General features: G+C 38.6%; 1 protein-coding gene across 2 annotated transcripts in view; it reads right to left on the bottom strand.

Moving 5' to 3' along the window:
* The window catches only part of AFG1L (AFG1 like ATPase), a 60,554-nt gene that overhangs the window by 12,015 nt on the left and 22,335 nt on the right, over positions 1–26,204 (bottom strand). Inside the window, exons 7-11 of one of the 2 annotated variants that reach the window (XM_079971696.1) lie at positions 23,570–23,628; positions 12,505–12,587; positions 8,798–8,868; positions 8,441–8,541; positions 635–789 (exon numbers count right to left, since the gene is read on the bottom strand). In XM_079971696.1, coding sequence (XP_079827822.1) covers positions 661–789; positions 8,441–8,541; positions 8,798–8,868; positions 12,505–12,587; positions 23,570–23,628 — 443 coding nt within the window. In that variant the 3' untranslated portion in view covers positions 635–660. Of the gene's footprint in view, positions 1–634; positions 790–8,440; positions 8,542–8,797; positions 8,869–12,504; positions 12,588–23,569; positions 23,629–26,204 lie in introns of those variants that run through there. The other variant, XM_079971695.1, reaches the window with a different exon arrangement.

Consider the following 26,204-nt stretch of genomic DNA (forward strand, 5'->3'; position numbering starts at 1 on the left):
ATAGCAGCCACAAAATAAAAGATAAAAGATGGTTCATGGATCATTTAGTACACCACACATTTGTGAATTAATTAAATTGCCCTGGATACCTAAGATTAAAAAAGCAAACCAAGTCCTTAGGTTTTATTTCTGGTTTCAGAAGATTAAAACAAAAAATACTCTTCCATGTTTGGAATGGAGGGAAACCCCTGAAACATAAAGAATGCCCTGCCAGGAGAATCTTGATTAGCACCCACATTATGGCCCTTTCAACACTAGCTAGAAAACTTTTTATTTCCCTATGGTATGTAAAAATAATCTTTCAGTGCTTTGCAGTGCTGTTTTATAGGGCTGACTGCTGGTGGTATTATCTCTTCTATTTCCAATGAGAAATTTATTACTATTTATTTAAGACATTTATATACCACTTAATGACTAATATTTTAAATGATTATAAGTTTGGTTAAGTTATTAGGCAATATAAAAATGTTGTAAAAGAAATGAAATGAAATGAAATGAAAAAGCCAAGTCTTTACCCAACATTGTTTTGAAACAAAGTTCTCTTCCCCCATATTGTACACTGTTACTACGCAACTTGCCTTTCTACAGAGGAGCAGGAGCCCTGTGACAGAGGAGTTTTCCTCCCTTTTGGGGAGGGGGGGGACAATCTGTGCCACTGAATTAGACCCTCCACACATGAAAACACGTGCCCTGCCATAAAAGCTTCTCAAAAGCATTACTCCAGCTTTGCCAGCTGCCCACCATACAGCTGCGGTTCCCTTGAAGGCATTGTGAGGGTGTTGGGCACATCTGCTGAGGAGATACAGAATTGGGCACTGAAAATGTGGTCCTGGCAACAGATCCTGAGTAGCCTCACAAGCAATATCATTTCTTTATGCTGGGACTCTTAACAGGGAGAGAACCCTTACAAGCCAATGAATAAGCCAAGAGTTCCAAAGGAAGAAATACAAGCCACTAAATATCACACAAGCCCAGGTGCCTTGTATAATGCCAGTATTCTTTTAACCTGGTGGGGGGAACACCACCACAAATTCAGTGAAGTCCAGTGAGATCCTGTGAACAGGTGGAGCTGCTTTATAGCAAGTCAGATTGAGGGTCCAATTAACTCAGTAATGTCTGCAAGACCTCAGCCAGGCCCCCTTCCCAGTCATGCTGGCAGAGCCCTTTTTAAGCAGGGGCGCCAAGAATTGAACATGGGGTCTCCTGCATGCAAATCTTGAGTTCTCTTACTAGGCACGGTGGTCGGATGCAAGAGAGGACAGGGCTGCTACACCTGTAATAGTTGTGTAGAAGAGGGAATTGCACCAGGTATAGATTAGCACACAATGTACAACATTCCCTCTTCTACGTAATTATTAAAGCTGCAGGAGCCCTTCTTGCTTTTGCGTCTGGCCACTGACTCCGACTCCCTGCCATGCACAACTTCTGAGCCATTGTGCAGTGAACCCATTGAACATATCCCTATTAACCAGCTAAAGACCTATATAAATCCAGTCTCTGGTTAGGGAAGATCCACCGATTAGTGGCAGAGCATCTCTTTTGCATGCAGAAGGTCCCAGTTTCAACACTGACATGTCCAGGGAGGGGCTGGGAAAGAACCCTGCCTGAAATCCTGGCAAGCTGCTCTGCCAATCAGTGAAGATAGTACTGAGCTAGATGGACCAATGGCTGGACCTGGTATAAGGCAGCTTCCTATGCACCTCCTGAAATTTCCTATGCACCTCCTGAAATTTCCTATGCACCTTCTGAAATTTATTGGGAAATGCTTTAATTTTGTTGAATGAGCCAGACAAGTTACTGAAACCTATCTGGAGTCCAAGGTCTTGCTTTGTACGATTGACTGATTAGCATGTAAATACTAGAAGTCTACGTTGGTATAATTTATTATGAAATGTCACCTTTCTGAAGAGCTTACTGCTTCTGTATCAGTCAATAGCAGCCTGAATACAATGCCTAGTTTTAAAGAAATAATTATTCTGAAACTACATAACATGCCCTAGGAAGAACTGATTTGCTTAATTTGAATACTCAATGGCACTTCAGCTAGTGTCGTATTTGGGCATGTTATTCCACTGCAAGCTTCAAATAAGATTACCTGGTACAATTCCTCATTCTCACAATGACACCTTCAGCCACATCTAATTTTACTTATTTATTTATGAACATACCTATTGTAGTAAACAAATGTTCTGATTTTGTTTTAACCAGATGGGACCACCAAAACCCACTCTGTGGACAGTGGTGTTTTTCCTATTACTAGCTCAATCTCAGCTGCACTCCCGACTGTTTCTGCAGGACTCTAAGCAATTTTCAGATAGTTCTAGGACTTCATGGGAAACTCCTTTAAGTTTGTAGTGTGTCTACAGTTATCTTAATATCAACTTCTGTGATTAATGACTTGGCTTTCTACCTTGTTGCTGCCATGTAAAAGATGGATAATGAAGACCAACCACTGTGGATTTCTATTACTAATTCTTAATACTGGGAAGTAGGATTTCATTGATGTCACACTCACTCAAACCACATTCATGCCAATTCAAGCCCACCAAGCTGTTAATCTACTTTAGTCTGCTTGACTGAGCTGTCCACTTCATTCTTTTTCCATTTCACTACCAAGTTAACAAGTGTTCTGCTACCATTATCTCAAGTTATTTTAATAGCTGTCTCTATATTGTAATGCTCTAACAAATCACTCCATTTTCCTTATTTTTCTATTAATTATTATTATCATTAAATTTATTACCCCCCTTCAGCAGCAGGTCCCAGTATTAAAATTCAGTATTTAAAGCAGGTAAAACGTATTGCAGTCACAGGAGTTAAGGGTGAGTCCCACACATCTCAGGTACCAAAAGCCAGGGTAAAGAGGTACCATACATCTTCCCCATTCACCAAAAGCTGTATAGTGAAGGTGCCAGATACACACTAGGGGGATGGCTTTGATCTTTTTTTTTGCTTCTGAAGAAAAAAAAAGCAAAGCAACAGCCCTTTGCTTTGAGGTGAGGTTTTTATTATTGTTACTAGAAATACAAAAAACCACATAAACAGGAAGCAGAAAAGAAAGTCAAGCTCTGGAATCTACCTATTGCAATTTCCTTCTTTCTATGTTATTTAAGGAAATTACCTTTTGGGTCTGTGTTGTTTGTACTTTTTGTGGGCTCTTCCACTTTATGTACTGTAGGTTGCAATTGGTCATTAACAAGTACTTTCAGTCTTAACATGCTAAGGGATGATATGTAACCATCCCAGCATCATCCTTTACATGAAGAATGTTCATAAGTGACCTAACCTGACAGACGATACAACCGCTGTGATAGAATCATTTCCATGATTGTAGCAGCTGATGAAAGGACTCCTGCAATTGTAGAAATCACTGCTTCAAGACTGTGGCTGTATTCATGAAATGGGTGGTATCCTTGCTACCTCCTCCACACAATTGTGAACACATGCAGAATTACAAATGGCTGCAGTTGCATTACTTGGAGCCAGTCTTCCCTAGACAAAACAACCTCAGTTCTTCAATCAAGGATCTCCTCAAAAAGGAAACAAACTTTAAAAAAAAAGCAGAGTGGAAGGGGGGGGCAACTCTTGTGCTCTCTCTCTCTAGGTTTCGGTGTGTTTGGTGTTGGCAGCTATTGAGTAGTGTCCATTAAAAGTAACTATCCCCTTGCCTTCATGGTTACCACACTTTTGGACTGATTTTTTTTTAATTAAATATTTTGGTACGTAAAATGATGGGTGCATATAAATATAGGTGCCCATGTAGCTCTTAAACTAAAAAAGTGCAAGTTATCCTTAGGACTGGCATTGACTGCCAAAAGATGCTGCTAAGAATTTTGAAGAGTGAGCGACCAGGCTTTTGCCCCTAGAGAGCGTCTCCATTATGTCTATACCACTATCAAGTTACTAATAGTGGATCAGGAAGTTCACCGTTGCTGCAGAGAAAGAACCATCAGCACACAGCCTTAATCACATTAAAAAGTTAGTATTGCCATCAGAGGGCAGTATTTGCTATGCATAATCATGGCTGAAAGTTTTTATTTCAAAGAAGCATTAAAAAATATAGATAACATGGAGATATTAAAGATAAGATTTATGCTGCACCTACCTTTCTGGTCAGTATTAATTTACATTATACACAGATGCTAGATTCCGAAACAAGGTTAAATGGATGAAACAGGTGGATGGTAAGAAGAGACAAGTGAAACGACTTTCTGTGTGTTATACAGTCATGGCCATCTATAAAAAGCAACTGTGTAATGAAAACAATTGTTCAGTGTGATGCAGTGGACCTTCTTCCATTTGCTATGCAATGTCTAGAACTTACGACCAACACAGAGGCTGGGAAATAACATACATAAAAATCTGCACATGACACTTGCTTATTATTTGAGTTTGACACATTCTGGGTATGCTGTTGTTATTATTCATTCAATTTATATGTTGTTGTTGTTGTTGTTGTTGTTGTTGTTGTTGTTGTTGTTGTTGTTTATACCCTGCCCTCCCTGGCCAAGATCCTACCCTTCCTTCCATAGCAGGCCAATATGTTGACACATATATAAATTAGACTTACAAAGAACTCACGGCACTCTGTAGTTTGTATGTAACGTTGAGACAGAGGTCGCCAACCTGTTTGGGACAGTGGGCACACTTTTGAATATTGAACTAGCACTGTGGGCACCAGCCATGAACCAGCTGCCTTTGGGGCATGGCATGGGGAGAAAAACATTGCCAAGGGGTATGGCATAACACAGAATTAAAGAAAGTACAGTCATTGTTGCTTCCCTGCTCCACCCCCTGCTCCAGACAACCTCAGTTGGTCAAGGGAAGTCAGACATGTCTGACTGGTCCTGTGGAGATCACACAATATTGATTTCTCTTTCTTTCACACACTGATGCTGTTGCTGTCTGATATGGGGCATTCTTCAGTACCAGGGAAACCATACAAGGTGGCTAAATAATATTCACTTTCTCATGCACATGCAATACACTCACTGCACACATACAGACCTCAGACAAACATACATCTCTCTCACACACTCAATAAATCACATATACAACCTCACAGACCAAACATATTCACCCTCCCACTCTCACACATAGACCCCATGTGCACCACGCACAGAAGAAGGTGTTCTCTAGATTGACAACCTCTGTACTAAGCAATGGTTTAGTGCAATGTGCATGAGCTGCAATAAGATCAAAGCTCAGATTTGCACACTCCTGACCCTGTTGTGTGATTTAGAGAAGGAGTTCTGCAGTCTTTCATTTTACATTCCACAAATCCTGACAGTGACAAAGGAACCAGATTTTGTCATTTAGAAGAAACTCCGTGCTAAGTTTCTAACAAGCCAACTTCAAACCATGGATTATGAAGCTGGCTTGTTTAACTAACCAGAGTTTCTTTTAAAGCACAAAATCAGGTCTGTACATAAAGCTACACCAGTGTTATCTGAAACTGAAAGAAGACACTGCCGAGGTCCTTTCCTTCCTTATGTGGAGAGGAGAGGGGAGCACCCAAGCCCAAGGCAATGTTCAGGCTCCTTCCAGATCATGCACATGGTGCTAAATCATTATGTGCAAATCAGTCCACTGAGATTTGTCACTGTTTAAAGCTCTGAGTGCCACAAATATATATAACTGTAAATATGAAACCTACAAGATTTATTCTATGTTGCAGTCTAATGCATATGGACTAATCCATGTGGGGTGTGTGAGGGGGGCATGATTCAACCACTATGTCTAAATCAAGTGGGTGGTCATGCACGAAGGTAGGGCTGGTCTTGAATGACCTAGGAATGAAAGAAAAACCATATTTCCATTTCAAAGTTAATTAGACTTTTATTATGAGTGTGTGTTCAGACTATAAATAACTACCAACTCATTTTCACAATCTGTATGTAGAGTTCATCTTCTTCAGTGTTAAATACTGCCATCTGAACATTTCTGGGGCCTGAATTGTTGTTAAAAATAATTTTGTAATGTTTAGAATTTAGCATGTAATCCTAATTGCACTAACTAAGAAGCCAGCCCCACTGAATTTGGTTGTAATCATCTCTGAATGCAAATGCATAGGACAAAACTCTTAAATTTCCATTTTATTATTTTACCACAAAAGGCAACAATCATGTTTCATTGCCTACTTGTCTGAGCAAGGAAAATGACCTTGCACCAACACATTTACTAGAAGAGCATTTGTTTTTTTGTGCTGACCCAAAGTTACACTCAAAGTTAGCGTAAGTTGATGGCATTATTATTATTATTATTATTATTATTATTATTATTATTAGTCCTGAGGGGTCCTACAGGCCAATGAATTAAACAGGAGTCCCTCCCTCCTACTTTGTTTTTTTCTCAGCTGAAACCCCAAAAGATTATAACTTTTCATCATGGTAGTGTTGTTCCAACTCAGTGATAATTCTGGTAGCCCTTTTCTGCACTTTTCCCAATGATACAATATCGAGCAGCTAATGGTTTTTTCCACCTGCCTTGCCCCACCCTCCAGCCCTGGGAGCCTTTATAAGGGAGCTGTTTCCAGAGGAAGGACTGTGAGGGGGAAGAGACTCAGAAGGTGGCTGGTTTCACTGATGCAGCTCTACCTCATTTCCCCCCTGCTTCTGAAGTCAAGTGCAATCATGTTGGACTTCTCTGACAATTGTCCATATGTTGATTGTGACCAGAACATGAATCTACCCACAGTCAATGTGAGAGTAATTTAAGACATTCATTACAACAACACTTTATCCTTTTAGATGCCTAATTGATTGCATTGTCCATCTCAAGATCCCCCGGGCATTCTGCTGAGGGGGTAATAATATATCCCCAATTCTATTACTTTGGGGTATGCATTATCATCCCACTTCCTGTGAAAAAGCCTGTTCCTTTGGAGATGTCAAGTTTCTTTGATTTTATCTTCTCTTTCACATACAGTTACACCATTCTCATATGCCCTTCCCTTTGCTTCATAGAATATTAGTACCGAAAATATAACTGTATCTCACCGGTTCTTTCCATTCAACATTGGCTACTATATCTATATCTATATCTACTATATCTATGCTCTCCTTTGGTTTTGAAGGACACTCTAGCTTGCCCATTTTGGCTCACAGACTTCTTGCGGAAGAGTATGACCATCTATATGTGGTGTTGCTCTCCAAATTTCCCCCTACTGCACTAAATGGTTATCATGTACCCTTACACTTTCATTGCCTAATTCTGCTCCACTCCCATATGGAACACTCCCATTTTCACCCTAACCACATAACCCCATTTTCAGCTCCTATCAACTTTTCCTCAGTGATTGGTTTCAAAGCTACTCTGCCAGCAATCTGTTTCCCCTCCAGTTTAAGTGGCGCCTGTCCTTATTGCAGAAACCCTATTTGTCTCATAACAGCCATAAATGTTTGAGGTAGGAGGTCAGGGCTGTACAAATCCAAGCCCTACATGGATTCCTGAGTCACACACCACCTCCAATATGACCTATATATTGGGGGCATGTCTGCAGAGGGGCAGTTTCCTGACTACACAACTACTTTCCTCATGAGCTGCAATTCTGAGTACTCAGAAAAAGGCCCAACAAGGCTAACACTTAAGACACACAATGCTAGACACTTTTGGTCATACAACACCATTAGATAAGATTTCTAGAGATCATTTTACATTCAAAAAAAAAAGTAAATCTTTTTAGAATATATACTATATGCAATTATAGAACTCTAGTATCCTACACAAAACTACCTATCAGAGTATCTTAATATACTTTACCTATAAAGTCACAGTAGGTAAGACAACCATTGAACAGCTTTTGCCCTTGATCAAGGAAACAGGCCTCTTTAATAAGCTACCTGGCTGGCAGCTCTACATTCTCAGTACAGGTACAGATGGGCAGTTTCTTAAAGAATATTCTCTAGGGTCTCACAGAGAGTCACCATGGAGTAGTAATTCAAAGGGTAGCATGTGAATCCTTGGCTGAAAAGGTATTTAGATGGAAGTCTTATCCTTTGTCTCACTGGAAGTAAGTGAAAACAGCTAGGATAGATCAAATGTAATTCACCATTGGAGACATGTGATAGATGGACCTTTGGTCTGATTCTGAAAGGAAGTTTTTATTCTTTGTGCTCCTTACCTAAGTGATCAGCATTTAACAACTGACATCTAGATGTGAATTTCTTTTGGACACTAGTGCCTTAGCAAGTTCCAGAATTTTAGTCACACATTTAAATTGTTTATCATAGAGATCACTTTCAAGAGAAACTGATTGTGTTATGCTTTTTTTCACCCTTTCAGTTTTACTTTTCAACTCTAGAATTCAAGTTTTCTTGTTATTGTTGTTGTAGGCTCAAAGGATATCTCAAAGCTTGTTTGGAGCTGGGATAATATAATAAAAAAGGGGGGGGGAGAAGCCTGAAAAGCCCAACTGATCTAGGCTTGACTGGGTACTCACTCTGTCACACAGCTCTTCAAATGTGAAGTCTGCAATGGTTCCACACGCTTTATTCACTCTCAGCTCTCTGCCTTGTACTTTTAAAATCCTTGGTCTAGTTACTATGGGAACATGAACAAAGACTCAATCTTGTCTGGATAATTACTACAAAACTCATCTCTTACAGATAGGAAATGCATAGCTTGATGAATAATAGCACATGATTCAACACATAAATTAGACAAAATGCTGATACAATGACTGCCACTTGAGTGTGGCATCAACCCATATACAGCAGTGGAACTTATTAATTGGTCAGTGGAGATTGGGCATTGTGTTCTAAATGTATTCTCTTTCAAGAGAAATTAACTTACGTACAATCATTTTGTTTTTGAGCCAGCTCATCAAACAACTTATCCATGACAGCCTCCACATCAGCTTCACTTGTGCTACAGTGAAAAGAATAATAGAATATGAAATTAATAACACTTGAAGCCAACATCAAACAGCTGCCTGAGCTTGCTTAGCTTTTTGCCCATAAAAAAGGAGAGAGAGTGAGAAAGACAGAACAGGATGTTATGTTGTAAATACAAACATTAGAGTTAGAATACACTTAAAAGCAGAGAACATTAACTCTCAGGTAGATGATTCTGCTTTATTTGCATACATAGGAAGACTTTTGTGTTTCAAGCTGTTTCCAGTAATGAGGCAATGCCAGGCCAGGCCATCAGATAGATACACACACACACACACACACACATGCTGGGAGGAGCGTAGAGAGAAGAAACCCCATGGTGCATCAGTAGCAGCAAAACTGGACACCTTCATTTGCCCCACCTGCAATGAAACATGTCTCTCCCATGTTGGTCTCTACAGCCACAGCAGGCACCATAACTGCCCAATGCTTTGACTTACTCTCAATGGCGCACTGTTCCATTGTCTCTTGAGACAGACAGATGCCAACAATGCATACACACACACAGAGTGAGAAAGATAAGCTTTTGTCTATATCTTGCACACAAAATGAGAGCAAAGAAGTAAAAGCTAGCAAGCATCTGAAGGGGAACCCATACAAACCTCTAAGAGGGTGCAGTGAAATTATATCTGAAGTAAATATTATTTTATCACAGGTTTAAATGGATACAAATAAAATGTAATGTGTTGATCTGGCATTTTCTAGAATAAAGTTTGCATTCCTATGCCCTCTTACTTAGGAATAAGTCCCACTAAATTCAGTGGGCTTTACTTAAAAGTAAACATGTATAGGATCATACTGTATATAATTAGTTTTGACATATCTAAAATCCTTCTCCAAATAATTTGAGATGGCCAAAGATTATGAAATTACAGGAAATTTTCAGCAATGATTGAAGCAGCCACTTACGCATAACCATCCAAAAAGTACAAAAAAGGAAGCAGATTTGCATAAAATTCGCATATAGTGGTAATTTATATGTTTATATACCATTTTAGAATTATAGGTTGATACTCTGTGTTGCATGAGAAGAAGTTTACTTGCGCAATGGGCCTTTCCTTTCCTTCCCCTGCAGCCCCTGACACCTTTCCCAAGTCTCTCAAAGGGATTCAGCTAGACATCACCCATTTACTATAACTGAAATAGAAATGCAATACATATTACTATAGTGGGAAATACTATGACCATGTGGCATATGTATTTGCTTGCTTTGCTGTCTAGGTGTTAACGATTGTTAGAGACTCCTGGTCTCTCTTCTTATGGTTCTTTATGGTGCTGTGGGTTAAAGCCTCAGCGCCTAGGGCTTGCCGATCGAAAGGTCGGCGGTTCGAATCCCTGCGGCGGGGTGCGCTCCCGCTGCTCGGTCCCAGCGCCTGCCAACCTAGCAGTTCGAAAGCACCTCCGGGTGCAAGTAGATAAATAGGGACCGCTTACCAGCGGGAAGGTAAACGGCGTTTCCGTGTGCGGCTCTGGCTCTGGCTCTGGCCAGAGCAGCGATGTCACGCTGGCCACGTGACCCGGAAGTGTCTCCGGACAGCGCTGGCCCCTGGCCTCTTAAGTGAGATGGGCGCACAACCCCAAAGTCTGTCAAGACTGGCCCGTACAGGCAGGGGTACCTTTACCTTTACCTTTATGTTTAAACTGGACTTAGTCTGGATACAGAATGCAAAAATGTTATAATAAACTTCTTTTGCGCAGTAAAATGTGCTAGTAGTTTTAAGGACTGGGACTATGGAACCAAACACAGAAAAATTGCCCTAAAGTGTGTGTGTGTGTGTGTGTGTGTGTGTGTGTGTGTGTATTCCCCACATTTCAATCCTTCAGACAGACCACAGCTGTTCCATTTCAACTTGTTGTAATCTTTGACTCAGCCCTTTGTGAATTCAGGCAAAAGTACAATGCCAGCAAATATGTATACAGTGGTACCTTGGGTTAAGAACTTAATTCGTTCTGGAGGTCCGTTCTTAACCTGAAACTGTTCTTAATCTGAGGTACCACTTTAGCTAATGCCGCTGTGCTGCTGCCACTTGATTTCTTTTCTCATCCTGAAGTAAAGTTCTTAACCCGAGGTACTATTTCTGGGCTAGTGGAGTCTGCAACCTGAAGCGTCTGTAACCCGAGGTACCACTGTACTAAGGATGGTGCCTCACCATTAGCAATCCATTAGTATCTCATCTTGCCCACTAGGAGAGAAGGCCCTGAAATATAAGTTAGACTTTGTGGGATTCTTCTGTCCTTGCTCCCATATATATACATTTAGCTCAAAATGTAGCAATGCCAGAAGCAGAAATCCATCCCCATAACATTACCTAGCACCTCTCCTTTATAGAGCTGGAGTGGTAACACTGTTTATGGGTGAAACAATCAAATTTTGCCCAAGCCCTTTGATTCTTATTCCAGATTTGCAGGAGGAAAAACCATGTTTCTATAGAAGTACCAATCAACATTCAATGCAGTCCAAGCTTAACACAATATCAACATGCATGAATTCTACCACAATATGAGAAAATAAATTGTTTCTCCCTTAAAAGATAAAATTTTAGTATTTCAAAATCATTTGTTTGTATTGCAAGCACTAATTGTGGCCTTGAACCCACTATGTGAAGTGAAATTTCTTTTTTCCTGCTCAGGATGGGAAGCAATGCTCAGTAACTTTTAATTAACAAGTCCCTAACTCCAATATTTTATTCCTTCCCCAGAAGCCTAAGAATAAGGTTAAAACCTAAAACTTTAGGTCATATCCAGTTATCTGGCAATCCTGAATATAAAACTCACCCCCAAAATTATATCCAAGGTGCTACCCCTGGATTATGAACTAAATGGCACACTCCCATTATAGTCCTAGACTGGGGCTAATCATTTTGCTAGCTGGAAAGCCCAGTCCTTATTTAAACTCCTCAAAATAATATTAAAAAAACAATGCCATAATAAAGCTACAAGTAGATTTGTACTTGTATTGGCTTGATTAAAACCACTTTCTCTTCTTAAATGCTGGAACAACTTTGCATCACATATACTTGTATTCTCAAATTGCTCTGAGGGTAAACTATCATTAGGGAAACAGAAATCAAAGCTATACAGATAAATTGTACTTATAGCTGTATTATGGTATTATTTTTTTATCATCTTCAAACAGAGAATAAATGCTGAAGGAAATCAACATCCTAGATACAAGCAGATCATCTGTCAAAATAAGACAAGTTTTTCAATCCACAAATGGTAACACCCAACAGTAAATGAGTCCTTGTCAGAGGATTTGTATAAATAATTAGTTTACTACAATAAAGGATGCTCTTTTATTTACCAGGGAATTGCACACTCTTTTACAAGAGGATATTCATTGCTTTATAACCATCTGTCACTTCAGTTCTGCAAACACCACACCTCCCCCCAAAATCTAATTAGTTTTGATTCAGTCACACATTTTAAACGATGTAACTGAAGATACTGAAAATGCCATCTGATGGCACTAGCACTGTGGCAAAACAGAAGATAGTTGGCATTTGTTTGGTTTTGTGGGGTGGGATGGGGGAGTGTTTTTACTTGCCCCTGTGGCAAGACATGTTGGCTAGTGAAGGAAAGAAAAATACCTTTAGCTTTAACAACTTACAGGTAATATAGCTTTCCTGCTGCTGGTAGCGCTTGTTTCCTATAGTCTATTCCGGAATCCAGCTGGATAGTGCTGCAGTATTTCTGAATACAGAAACAAAATAACAGAGTTGTTACTTTCCTTAAGCAGATGCTATGGAATTTTGCAAGGGTGTACAGCATATCTTAGCAGTGCATCGGCTCATATGTCCCTATGCATCAGCACAAGGCGAACTGAATGATGGGTCCGGCAAGTTATTCACTTGGATTATGCTCATTCCACCATCAAGACTGCTTCAAAGTTATACAAAGAAATCACTGAGAATTCTCCTCCCAGCCATTAAGAATGCCTTAATACAGCTGTTACAAACATACATTTTCAGCATCACTCAGTAAGCAATACAAGGTAGTAGAGGCAGGCAAAAACAACAACGTAAAGTGGACGTTTATCCAAATCAGACAAAAGGTGATCAAAGTTTCAAACAACCTCTATAGTTTTTGCTCATCAATATGAAATAGGTACTAGGAATGCCAGCAATCACAGCCCTAGTCTGAATGTACAAGAACAGCCCAACTCTCTGCATATGTACTTGAAGGTAAATAAAGTGAGCTTTACATAAGCAAGCCTCTCTTTGACTTCTTTCTTCACCTGTTCTTTATAAATTGCTGCTTCATATTATGGCATGCTGTAAGTTTTTTTAGGTTTCTAAAAGAAGTTTTATTGATACTGGGTGATTTCCTCAGTGCAGACTCAATGAAATCTATGGACCTAAGTAACTTGAGCTACCAAGTTCATTTTTTACAACCAGTCTACTTTGAATATGACTTAGTTGAATATAACAGATTGTGTTTTTGAATTGCAATGTGTAAGCTGCATTTGAACTCAGAAAAGCTACATATCAAACTTTTAGAAATACAATATAAAGAAATAACTACAATGAGTTCTGTGGACCTTTCTTCTAAGTAAGCAAGAATAAAATTGCAGCCCAAGCACACAGTGGTCGGCAAGAATGGATTTCTGTGGCAAATCTGGAAAAATGCCTTTAAAATTATTCTGCAGTTTGAGTAAATTTGCACAGTGTATGCAAATGCTTAATTTTACTGCAATTTGGAAGGGGCAGTTCTGAATATTTTTAAATGTATAAATTGCTATTATTAGTAATGTTATTATCCCTCTCCCACCTTCCTTAGGAGCTGTCTGCTCTGAGGGAAGCTGGATGTAAGGTCTGGGAGTTTGTGGCATCAGTTCCTGATGTTGCCTAAGGATATTTTGTATCATTTGTTTATTCTAATATTGTTTGAAACTATGCATTATCTTGGCACATAAAGGCAATACATACATACATGTTAATAATTATATAATAGTAGCAATGATTGCATGGTGGATATTAGATCTGAACACATGAGGAAGTAGGAAGGGAAAAGTTGTTTCAACACGAAGGCCTTCCCTTATAGTGAAAACTGATGTTCTTATAATTGTGCTCAAGCTTATGGAATCTGCATTTGAGATCCTAGTTCAGGGGTAGGCAACCTAAGGCCCATGGGCCGGATGCAGCCCAATTGCTTTCTCAATCTGGCCTGCGGACGGTCCGGAAATCAGCGTGTTTTTACATGAGTAGAATGTGTCGTTTTATTTAATATGCATCTCTGGGTTATTTGTGGGGCCTGCCTGGTGTTTTTACATGAGTAGAATGTGTCCTTTTATTTAAAATGCATCTCTGGGTTATTTGTGGGGCATAGAAATTCATTCATTCCCCCCCCCAAAAAAATATAGTCTGGCCCACCACATGGTCTGAGGGACAGTGGACCAGCCCATGACTGAAAAAGGTTGCTGACCCCTGTGCTGGTTCCATGGTCTGCAGCAAAATCATTGGTCATATTGTTGGGTCACCTGACTTCAACACAGGCAGGGTCTCTTATTATCAGGTGACCTGTTCACATCACAAACTATTCTCTAAGCTTCCATACACTGGAACCTCTTAATAACAGAAATACATGACTTTAAATATATACACAGAGAGGTGGTTATGTAAATAAAAATGGAGATCTCTCAATATTTGAAATACTTACACAAGGAAAATTGCTATTTGAAAAGGTCTTGGGTTACTGCACAGTGAGATTAATTGCTCACACAACACAACACAAAAGACATGTCAGAATGTTGTGCAATGCAAAATAAAACATTCTTAGGATAAAGACAGACAGAATATTTGGTAGTAAAGTTCACATGCTTCTGGATTGTTCACATGCTTCTGGATCTGAAATACTTCATCACAAATTTGCCTACTCTTTTTTTTTTTAGTGTTAAAAATAATAAGCCCAATAGAAACAATACATGTATTAATTTGGTCTCTCTTTGAGCAACTGACTTCTCCATCATGGGATTGATTAAAGCTTACAGGCATGATTGCATTCCACACTCACTAATCACCATCAGGGAATCCTAATCAGCAGCTAAAGAACTTTTAGCTGGAGTCTTCATATTTTAGCCCTTAATTTTAAAGCTACACTCCTAACAGTTGGTTTACATTTAAAGTCTTTCGATAATCCTATTTCATCTGCAGTGTTAAAAGTCTCCTGTCCTTTTCCCAATGGTAGTAGAAGCTAGTCATAGCAGAGCTGCATGTCACATCAAAGGAGCATTTCAATACCATTGGCATAAAGACTGTGACTTCTTACACTATTCAATTTTAATGCTTAGAATTATTCAGCTGCTCGCATTATTATGTATTGGTTTATGTATTTATGTAGAGCAAAGGACAAACACAATTACATTCTGAAAATATAATTAAGAAGGTTAAAAAAAACCCTTATCACTCACACACGTTACTGTAAGGGAAAAAACTTTAGACTCAGAAAGCTTTTTTACCTGGCCTCTGTAAGGTAGAAATGGAGACAAACCGTGATATTAGGAATTTCTGTTAGAATGGAATAATAACCCTAACACTACTGAAAATTATACAGCCATTGGAGACAACTATGCTTTCCTCCATATAATCACTACAAGTTAGATGTAACATCCATACTGAAAACACAGCATAGGAACATAGCAATCTGCCTTATACCAAGCCAGACCATTGGTTCCTCTAGCTCAGTTTGGTATAAAGTGACTAGCAGTGTCTCTCGATGATTTCAGGCAGGTTTCTCTTCCAGCCCCAAATGGAGATGCTGTATATGAAAGCTGGAACCTACCGGTACATGCAAAACAGATTTTCTACCACCGAGCTATGACCCATCCCAAAAAAGATTTGCATGCCCCCCAGCCTAATACCCAGTTTTCCTTAAAAAAAATAAGTTTCATTATTAAATTAAGGTGTTTTTTTTTAATTTGGACATCTGTTCTTAAAAATAAATAAATACATAATTAAGTCCTTACAAGAGATTAAAAAGAAATATATTTCTCAAACAGGAGGAATACCTCCTCATTAAAGCCTGCTACAACGCTTATGTGCCAGCACTTCTTCCAAAGATTTGGTTGTATTACCAATTCACTAATTTAGTCAATTGGCTAGGATTTCTGCCAATGTCCCAAATCTGATTTCAGGTTTTGGTTAAGGTGATTCCCTACTTAACATTTCCCTGTTAACACTAACTGTTGTGGATGCTTGTTCTAGCACATCTGTTATAGCTCTAGTTAGGGTCGAAGTGAGGGACTTCCTCCAGAAAGAAGAGTGAGAAAGGGAGAGAACAATATCCTGTATCTAGTTTCTGATCTCTTAGGCATGTTGAAAATCTCCCCAGTATTGTGTCTATACCAGTATTGGTCTATACCGATCTTGCAAGTACAAGAACCTACTGCTATGATTTTGCTGCTGGGTTTTGTAATGAATTGCAAATGAATTGTCTGAAATGTTGATTTGACATTTTATTATGTTTTTATATGTGCTGGAAACTGCCCATAGTGGTTGGGGAAACCCAGCCAAGATGGGCAGGCTATAATAATAATAATAATAATAATAATAATAATAATAATAATAATAGGGAAACCTCAGGCCCAGGGACTGAACCCAGCTCTTAAAATCTCTCTCTAAGTCATGTCCTCTTACTAGCCCTGCTCTAGGGACTCTGCTTTTGCCTGCTCAAATGTGTCCTTGAACTATGATGGTGCCTTCTGCTTGCCTGAAAAGAGACCAGGAGAAGGGGCATGCACTTACATGTGTATGAAGAAACCACTAACCTTTTCATGGCTTGAATTTAGCCCACTATACAAGATAAGAATCACATCCTTTGCCCCACCCACTTTTCGCCTCTGGCCCACCAATCATGAAGCCCTCAGAAGGTTATTTTAACTACTGAGAAGGGTTATTACTCATACCCAAGCTACCCTACTTCTAACCCTGCTGCCCTTATTATGGTTTCCGAGTTCTGTGCACCTACCTAATCTACTCACTTCATGCACATACCAGAAATCATTCCCCCACACCCCACTTCCCATTAAGTTCTACTTCTTCTAGTTCTGCATTCCCAAAACTGATTCCCCTCCTGATGTTTTCGACTACAACTTCCACCAGCCTCAGCCAGCAAGGCCATACCAGCTGGGGTTTACCAAAGTTGCCGCTGATAAAACATCGGCTGGGGGGAGCCGTAGCTTGCAGAAGGCTGTTCAACTGAGGGTTCAGACCAGGGGTTCTTAACCTGTGGCCCGTAGACCCCATAGGCTTCAAGAGGTCTGTGGACTGAGCATACACAAAAAAGATTTTTCTACTGTGATAGAATAAATTGTGTGCAAAATTGTGTGTGTGTTTGTGTTTATGTGTATTTTTCTGGGGAGAGGACTTTCATCAGATTCTCAAAGGGGTCTGTGACCAAAAACAACAACAAAAAACACCCTTAAGAAACACATTTTGCCTGAAATCACTTGCTTCACTCCTCTCTGTACAGTGGTACATCTAGATGCGAACGGGATCCATTCCGGAGCCTCGTTCGCATCTAGAAGCAAACATAACTAGTGACGGCACATCTGTGCACACACGCATCGCTTTTCGCCGCTTCTGCACATGACATCATTTTGAGCGTCTGCACATGTGCAAGCGGCGAAACCCGGAAGTAACGCGCTCCGTTGCTTCCAGGTTGCTGCGGAGCGCAACTCGAACACGCTCATCCCAAAGCATATTCAACCCGAGGTATGACTGTATACTTATTTCATTGGCCTAAATCTCTCCCCCAGGCATTGTATTTCTTCTGTCTGGATATTAGTTTGTCTTCAAATCATGACATGTAACACTGCCCACACTTCAGTTCCAAACATGGTACAAAGGGTACTAAAAAGCCTTCTATCTGAAGGTATATTGTAGGTTAAATGCACCTTGTAATCTAATAAAGAAACTGAAGATTCTGATTTATAAGATAACCCAAGTCATAGGAAGGAGACTGGGCTTTTAATTACCTCTACTTTGGGTTATGCTCTACATACAATAAACTATAGAAGAGTTAGTAGTACATTGTTTCATCTTTATTTGTTTGACCTTCTGAAGACAGTGATGGATATGATCAGGATATGATCTTAAAACAAAGATCCTGCCTTATCGTGTGAACATAAATTTCTGTAACAAAACGGAAAAGAGAGGAATCATCTACTGTTTGTGGAATAAAAAAACTTGGTCAAACTATTGTTCAGTATGCACTCAGTCTTTGTCTTCATGTTCAGATGTTGTTCAAACAGCAGACTTAAAAGAAAATAATGTCAATGAATCCTCCCAAGCACTATACATGACCTCTGGGGTAATTAGCAATCATTGAAAAGCAACAAGACTAAAATGTTCTATTCTTTATTACTGTCAGCTCTTATCTTGATCAGCATTTTAATAAAGATGGTTCGTTCCTAAGACAGTTCCATGAATCAGTCATAATTACATCCTGACACGCAGTGAATAGTAAAGCAATACTAAATATCACTTCATCAACCTTTCTAACCTTTATGCAAGTATTAACAGTAAATAATTTTTACACAATCCAACAACAGAAAATCTGCATATATCTTAGCTTTGTAGAGAGTCTACCCTAAGTGAATTTCCTGTGACCTACACCAGCAAAACACAATCGGGCATAATTATTCAAGCTCCGGAGATATTCAGGTGTTGCTTTTTTTTTCAGAGTGTACAACTTCAAGCACAAAAGGCTACTTGTTCTACATAATAAACCCTCAAAGGGTTAAATGAAATGCCAGCTTCCTTTTCTCAAGCATATCCCAGTAGCTACAGAACTCTAAATTGAGAATAGAGTGCATGTACATAAATATTACATTTTTAAATAAATACAAAATGCTAAATCTAAAAAGATAAAAAGCATTTTAACACCCAAAATGATTAGATCAGGCCCTCAAGTTGGAAAAGAATACTGTGCATAAAATGTGTGCATAAGGCTATAGCTACTACTGCTGCTACGTTGCATAATTGGAGTCTGTATGTATTAAATCAGATTTGTTGTACTTAATATTTTTAAAGGCTGACAATTATTCTCTATTAATATTGATTTATTTCCTATGCTTGTTAAAACACTGTGGATATGAAGTAACTGTTCATTCTCCATAGCTGTATCATTGTCCAGAACCTCAGCTGGAATAATAAGTTTAGTTTCTCTGTTTCAGCACACAAAATTGATAATTTGGTTCCTTAATTCAAATTAGATGCTTTACAGTTCTTTCTGCATACCACATAGCTGTAGCTATGCAACCGATTGAGATCGTTTGACTATAGTTGCAATAACGATAAAGTTCTTTAAAGTTCAGCTTAGTGGGTGCATACAGTGGCGTAGCGTGGGTTATCAGCACCCAGGGCAAGGCAAGTAATTTGCGCCCCCTAACCCATGGATTCGCGCCCCCTAACCCGTGGATTTCCCTAACCCCCAGATGTTGCGCCCGGTGCGGACGGCCCCCCCTGCACCCCCCACGCTACGCCACTGGGTGCATAATCAAGAGAAAGTCCTAAACAAAGGGAACAATATTAAGTTTTAGTGGGGAATAAGGTAAGAGCATAACACAGCTTCCTTTTTCAAGGTCTCTCAAGAGAATCATTCCCTACCCACTGCGCCAAACAGAAGCGATATGTAAACCAACATCTTGGTCTTTGACAAGGTGCTTTGCATTATATCCAAAAGTATAAACAACTCTTACAAAGAATGCACACCCACAACTAAGGATAGCTCTTATTCTAGTAAGTAAGAGGTATACAGTATGCCTTTCTGCAAAGCAGAACAGGACTGGCTATGTTTCATGCTAGACTAAATGAGCAGTTGTTCAACAACAGGTCAAATATATAAAGATGACTAAGTTACTTTAACTCAGTTCCATCCAATATGAAGTTTGCTCACAATGCTTTCTTACTTCAAAATCTGATTTGTACTTCCTTCCTTGGCATGAATCTTTGCTCCTGCCAGAGCTCCAAACAAGGAAGAAGAAGAAAAGGGAAAGTGTTGATTTCAGAAACTAGATTTCCAGAATAAAAATAAATGTTTAAGATCTAAGCAGACTAAGGATGGCTTACGCCTATCTCTGATGAGGTCTGCTACCTCATTACCAACAACTGAAAACTTCTGCTGCATTTTGTTTCAAGAGAATCCAAAAGTCCTTGCTGTAAAGCAGACTGGGGGGTGCAGAGTCCATTCAGTCTTTCTGTATCACAACCATTATGTAAGAAGTATAAAACACTGCCTTTATGCTGCCAAGCCACAATGAATCCTCTTACATCAAAGCAGTTTCACCACTTGGGTTTTTTTCTTCCAAATTTATTCAAGCCAAGGGCAGGGAGACAACAATTCATACACGCTAATTACACCTAATTATCTATTCCTCTCCCCACCCCAACTTTCGGCCAGTGTTATTTGCTATTTGGGTTTCTCACAACCTCCTCTTGCCCTGTCCATCCAGCTCAACAGTAAGTCTTTGAAGAAAACAGTTGTGGCTTTTTAGAATATTCACAATGTAAGGTTCAACCCAAATTAAACTATTCCCATTATTAGTTTTGACACGTTTAATGTGTTAAATATGAAGGCCTTTTGCTTAATTTGGCAAATTCCTCATATCACTGCAAGGAGAGAATTGCCAGTAACACCCTCTCTTACGGGAGCTTCTCCTCACACTTTCTTTTCATGGTCTAAATGAAATGTTTATTGGATTAAAGTTCTTCTCTGCAGACCTCCATGGTAGCCTGTGACAAAGCACTTACAAACCTTATTAACTGGCTCGGACCTTTGGGGCGAGGGGGGTGGAGGAAGATAAGGAAGACCTTATTTTGCATTACATCACAAGCTAAGGAAACATTAAACAAATCAATTGCGTTACAAGCAATGCAATATTGCATATCTAACTCAGAATTTGAGCCAGCTGTTGGAACCAAAGCGTTCATTTGCTTCAACAGAGAACAACTATTATTAAGATCAAAATGGAATAGAATGCAAGAGTTTGCTATCATTATTTTACCTTCAGATGACAAATATATATAATATATATTTAATTGAAGGATTGTCAAGTAGTCATGTTACTGTACTTAAAATGCAATATATTTAACAAAATATATTTTAAAACCTTACCTGATTTTTAGACATTTATTAATTTGGATTGTGAGATACAAAACTTATAAATATATTCAGTGTGGTATGGATTTGCATACCTACCAAAAGACAGGTTTCAGATGATCAAACAGAATTTTTGAGTATTTAGAGTTCTAATTTTGTGCATTAAAGTGTAGCTACTTTTGAACTCAAACTCTGATATGCAATCACATTAAAAAAGCCAAAAAAATACAATGTGAACTTTTGAGCCAAAGTCTGTTCTAGTCTTATATCTACTTATTATATGCTTGCACGTGTGTACCCCCTCATTTTCTCTCACTCTCACTCTTGTTTTCTAATGCTAAACACAATGATTCACAACTGAACTGTATTGTAAATTCCAAAAGTAATCCATTTAATTAACACAGGAAAAAAAGAGAAAAGCAGAGCCTACAACTTCCACAGGTTGGGAAAGAAAGAGTCTTCTATTTAAGACTTGCTTGGGTACTTACTAAGAAGGGAAACAAAAGGCCTAACGTCTTCAGTAATGAAAAAGTCAATTGATAAGTGAAGACATCACAATATCAAAGACTTAATCCCAGCAATTCTGACTCAGGTGACAGCTCAGCAGAGGTCAGGGTGCTGACACTGGCCACAAAAGCAAGTTTTAACCATTCAGCATACTGAAAGCTACTGGACTATCACAGCATTAGAATGGAACTAACTGACAAATCAATTTAATCACCAAGATGACTTTTTTATTTTAAAAAGAAATTGTCAATTCACAGGTCTGTGTGCTTCTAACACAGGTGGCTTGACAAAGGCAGAACACATAATCAAAGACATTTTATATCTCCTAACCAATGCCAGAATCCCACCCTCTGTCAAAAGATCGCTCTGAATCTGCTGGTAGTAGTTTTCTGACCTAATAGTAGTATAAAGTTGAATCTTCTTCCAAACATTAATAGTGGCTTTTTGACAAAAAATAAATATTATTATTTAGTGGGGTGAAAGCCGATGGAAGAATAGGAAATAATCAAACAGTCCAATTTTATACATGTTTACTCAGAAGCAAGTACCACTGAGTTCAAATAAAAGGACTTATTCCCAAGGCAATGTACATACAGTTTTATCACTGCATAAATGCTAATGGCTGTTCTATAAGAGAATCAATACTAAACACAGTCGTTTGCACAAAATCAGGTTTATTGTGTTGATTTCTAAGGATCAGGAGCTGGCTACTTGGAATCCCACTCATAGAAGGAGGAAACCTAAGTAAAATAACCCAGACTCAACTCAGGCTTAAATGGTCGTGGATTGCACCTTTAGTATCTAAGCAGGCTTTGTGGATTTATCACTTCCACAGTGAATGTCTTTGCTTCCACCTATAGAAGGCTCTCCACACTATTTTTAAAAAATTCACTTCTTTCATGTCATACTGATATTACATTGGCATTTTGGGGCCACGTAGAAGACTTTTAAAAGATGGTTTAAAGGGAGAGATGCAGGCTGCAGCCTTATTTTCACTTACCTGAGAGTAAGTCCTATTAATATCAGTGGGACTTGCTTCTGAAATATGTGTATTTAGACGTTTATAGACTAATAAAATGAAAAAGAACCTTTCCCTATACAATTAAAATGTTGATCAAAGTAATGAAATTCTAGGTTATCATAGAAGGATTTAAGCAATCAGAAAATGGCTGCAAGTGCAGTTGCAGTGCAATCTCCAGGAGTCCAAATTGAGTTTGTATTGGACTCCCATAGAAAAATTAGAAAGTAGTTCATAAAAGTTGGTAACCCACAGCCAAACCATGCATCAATGAGCCCTTCTTCATGTAAGATTAAGATAGAAATCCAAATGCTAATACAATTTCCCTTTCTCTTTGAACCTAAAAGCAGGGAAACCTGAATTTGTGAAACCCATGACACAATAGCAATTTCATTTTTTTTAAATATTGATTTTGGTATCTGGCATGGGTGATTACTATAATGCATTGATCTGAAATGTTTTTACTGCTATTATAGAATCATAGAATCATAGAGTTGGAAGAAACCACAAGGGCCATCGAGTCCAACCCCCTGCCAAGCAGGAAACTATGACTGTGATTATAATGTTTATATTTTATATGCTTTTAAATTATTTTAAAGGTTGTAAGCCACCATTGGATATATTGTATTCTGAAAGGTAGTGAAGAATTTTAAAAAGATAACAAATAAATAATCATAGGAAAAATGAACCTTGTAGTCATTTGTATTTTTGAAAAGAGTAGAATAGTAACAGGTAATAATGGATAGTGCTCTCCTAGACCTGGCTTGGGATTTTTTCTACATGTGAAAAAAAGCTGAGAAGTAAAAATTTCATTCTGTTCTGATAATGTTTCCTTTTATGTTGTTGCTCTGAACTCTGTCATTCAGTTTGGAGAAAAAGTAGAGCCTCAAGATTCAAAAATATTACAAATGAAATCTTCTGCCTCCCCTAATTGAGTTAATCCCAGAAGGTTAAAGAAAATTACTCCCAGAAATATGAACAAAACAGTTTTGCAATAAAGATGCTTATCAGTAAGCTAGCAAGATCCCTTATCGAGCACATCTTCATTTACCTTAAGAACAGCAATGAATGGCACGAAGTTCACTCTTTGGAGCCCATTTTTATAGAGATCTGAAAGAGAACACATGGATATTATCCTCGCCACATACGTCTGACAGGATTGTCTTTTGGTCTTACTTACAAATACAAGTTCTACATTAGAGAGAAGGAACCTTTGGTCTTCCTAGCATTGTGGACTAAATTCCCATCAGCTATGTTGGCTGTGCCAATGGGAATTAGAGTTGAACAGTATGGTTGAGTTCAACACAGCTAGGATTGTCATACGCCTGGATTTTCCCAGGCATATCCAGAATATTGAAGTTGGCAGCAGTGTCCAGGCAGAAACTGGGCAGCGTCCAGGGAAATCCAGCATTTTTTTATCCCCCAAAAGCTCAACAACTTTGGCCAAAAAACATTTCCCCACTTTTTGAAATATGGGAACCCTAACACAGGCTCTCTACTTCTGTTCTACCAAATCAAGAAATACGGAAGGAAAAAAGAAAATAATTTAAATTTAAATCTTTGGCTGCAATTTTTTTTTTAATTAAACTGTATTTAAAAGTAATTAATATATTCTTCTTACTTAATTAAATTAACCACATAGTTGAAATGTATCTCATTGCTTTGGAGAGGTTAACTTTATAAATCATAAACAGTAAAGCTACACAATACAGTGATTAACATTTCAGTATCTGCTTTTTAAAATATACTTAAACTTTAATGTATAAGAGACAAAAAATAATTTAAAAATAAATTTGACTGCATTACACTCTAAATAAGAAAAATTGGAGGAAATAGAACATCCCCAGAAAATCTGATTTGAATCTATGATAAAACATGTGAAAACATGTATGCATGCATGCATGCATGCATGCATGCTTTTTATGCAATTTATCATACCCTTCCCCCCCACCCCGAAAAAGGCAAAACACACGAAAGGGCTATCAGTAGCCTGTGCACATGCTCATAACTCTGACATTTACTGCTCAGTGGAACAAGGGAATGGAAGGAGTGTGATTACAGGCACAGAATTTTTCTCAATCTGATCACATCCTGTCACTGGTGTGGATGGAAAAAACCAACAGCTATAATCAGCAACACATGATTGCTGGTGTAGACAGCCCACTACAGTTTTGCTCCAAAAAACTTCAGAACACAGCATCTATAATGATACATCTGGAAGGGCCCACTCTTGCAACAATCATAAATAAATGTATTATATTGCAGTTTTAAACATATCTTTAATATGTATATAGTTTTAAATATCAGTGTTTAATTGTTTTTAATGGATGTTATTTTCTATGTTTTAGCTGTTCTTGTTTTTATCTGCAAGCTGCCTTAAGTCCCATCAGGGGAAAAGACAGGGTAATAATAATAATAATAATAATAATAATAATAATAATAATAATAATAAAACGTGCTTGACAGTAAGTTCCATTTAAAACAATGGAGTTCACTGTCCCAAGCAAATGCATTTATTGCCATGATGTAATAGATGTATGCTCATTTGTTGTATTTTATAGTATCTGTGATTCAGGAAGATTGGACACAAATAAATAACTGAAACTGACCCAGAATATCTCAGCATATGATTCTAACTCATTTGGCAAAATGCAGATACCATGGATCACATCAAAACTGAGGAGTAGGGGAGGAGAAAGAATGGTTTTGTCTGCAAGTAATCTGCTGATAACAGCACTCCAACAAAACTGCTCTGCAGCAGAGAAAGCTGAGCTTTCAGGATAATACAAACTTATTTCGCCCACATCCCATTGAAATAATATAATGTGTAGCACACTTTGGGCCTCCTGAAGGAATCATCAGCTTTACGCTTAATCAAACTATTGCCAGCTGCAGGAACTGGAAGCACTGTATCAATGCATGCCCGACCCACACTGTGGATTCTCAAAGTGATAATCCACTAGCCAGCAAAGCTGATAGAATCCAATGCAAGGCGTGCAGTCAGCAGAGTTGGTCTTCTGCAGCAAGTGTGAAGGTATCTCAGAGGAGAGGTTTGTAAAAATGTATTTGCCCAAGACAGCACACACATTCCCTTCGGATGTGCTATAATGCTTATTTGGAGCAACAAAACTGCTGTCTGGAGGTAAGCATAAGAAAATTAAATCCTGAATAAACTTCAGGATTACCTTTACTCTGGCCAAGGATATGGGTTAGCCTGAAGACTATCTTTAGTAAGGGTTTCCGTTTCAAGCATATACAGTCATACTTCAGACTATTTATAAAGGACTGTGAACTCAATGCTTGTTTTTGTATAATGGTTAAGCACTGTCATAGTCTCAACAAAGCCAACTGGACCATGATAGTTTCCATGTCATGCAATATCAGCAAATGATATTGCATGACATGGAAACTATCATGGTCCAGTTGGCTTTGTTGGGACTATGACAGTGCTTAACCAGGATCGGGACAATTCCAATAAAGCTGAGCATGATTTTATCAGATTAAATTCCATTAAAATCCCTACTCCTCTGGAAGCTTAGCTTCAGTTCCTGAAAACCAGCCAAAACAATTGAGCCTTATGATGTTTCCAGAAGACCTGCACACTCATTAATTGAATTTCTGAGAGGCAGAGCATGCCATGATTGTTAATCCTAGCACGAAGACAGGGTTGCTTATTTTTATTTTTA

The sequence above is a fragment of the Podarcis cretensis genome (assembly GCF_951804945.1).
Source record: "Podarcis cretensis genome assembly, chromosome: 3".
NCBI lineage: Eukaryota > Metazoa > Chordata > Lepidosauria > Squamata > Lacertidae > Podarcis > Podarcis cretensis.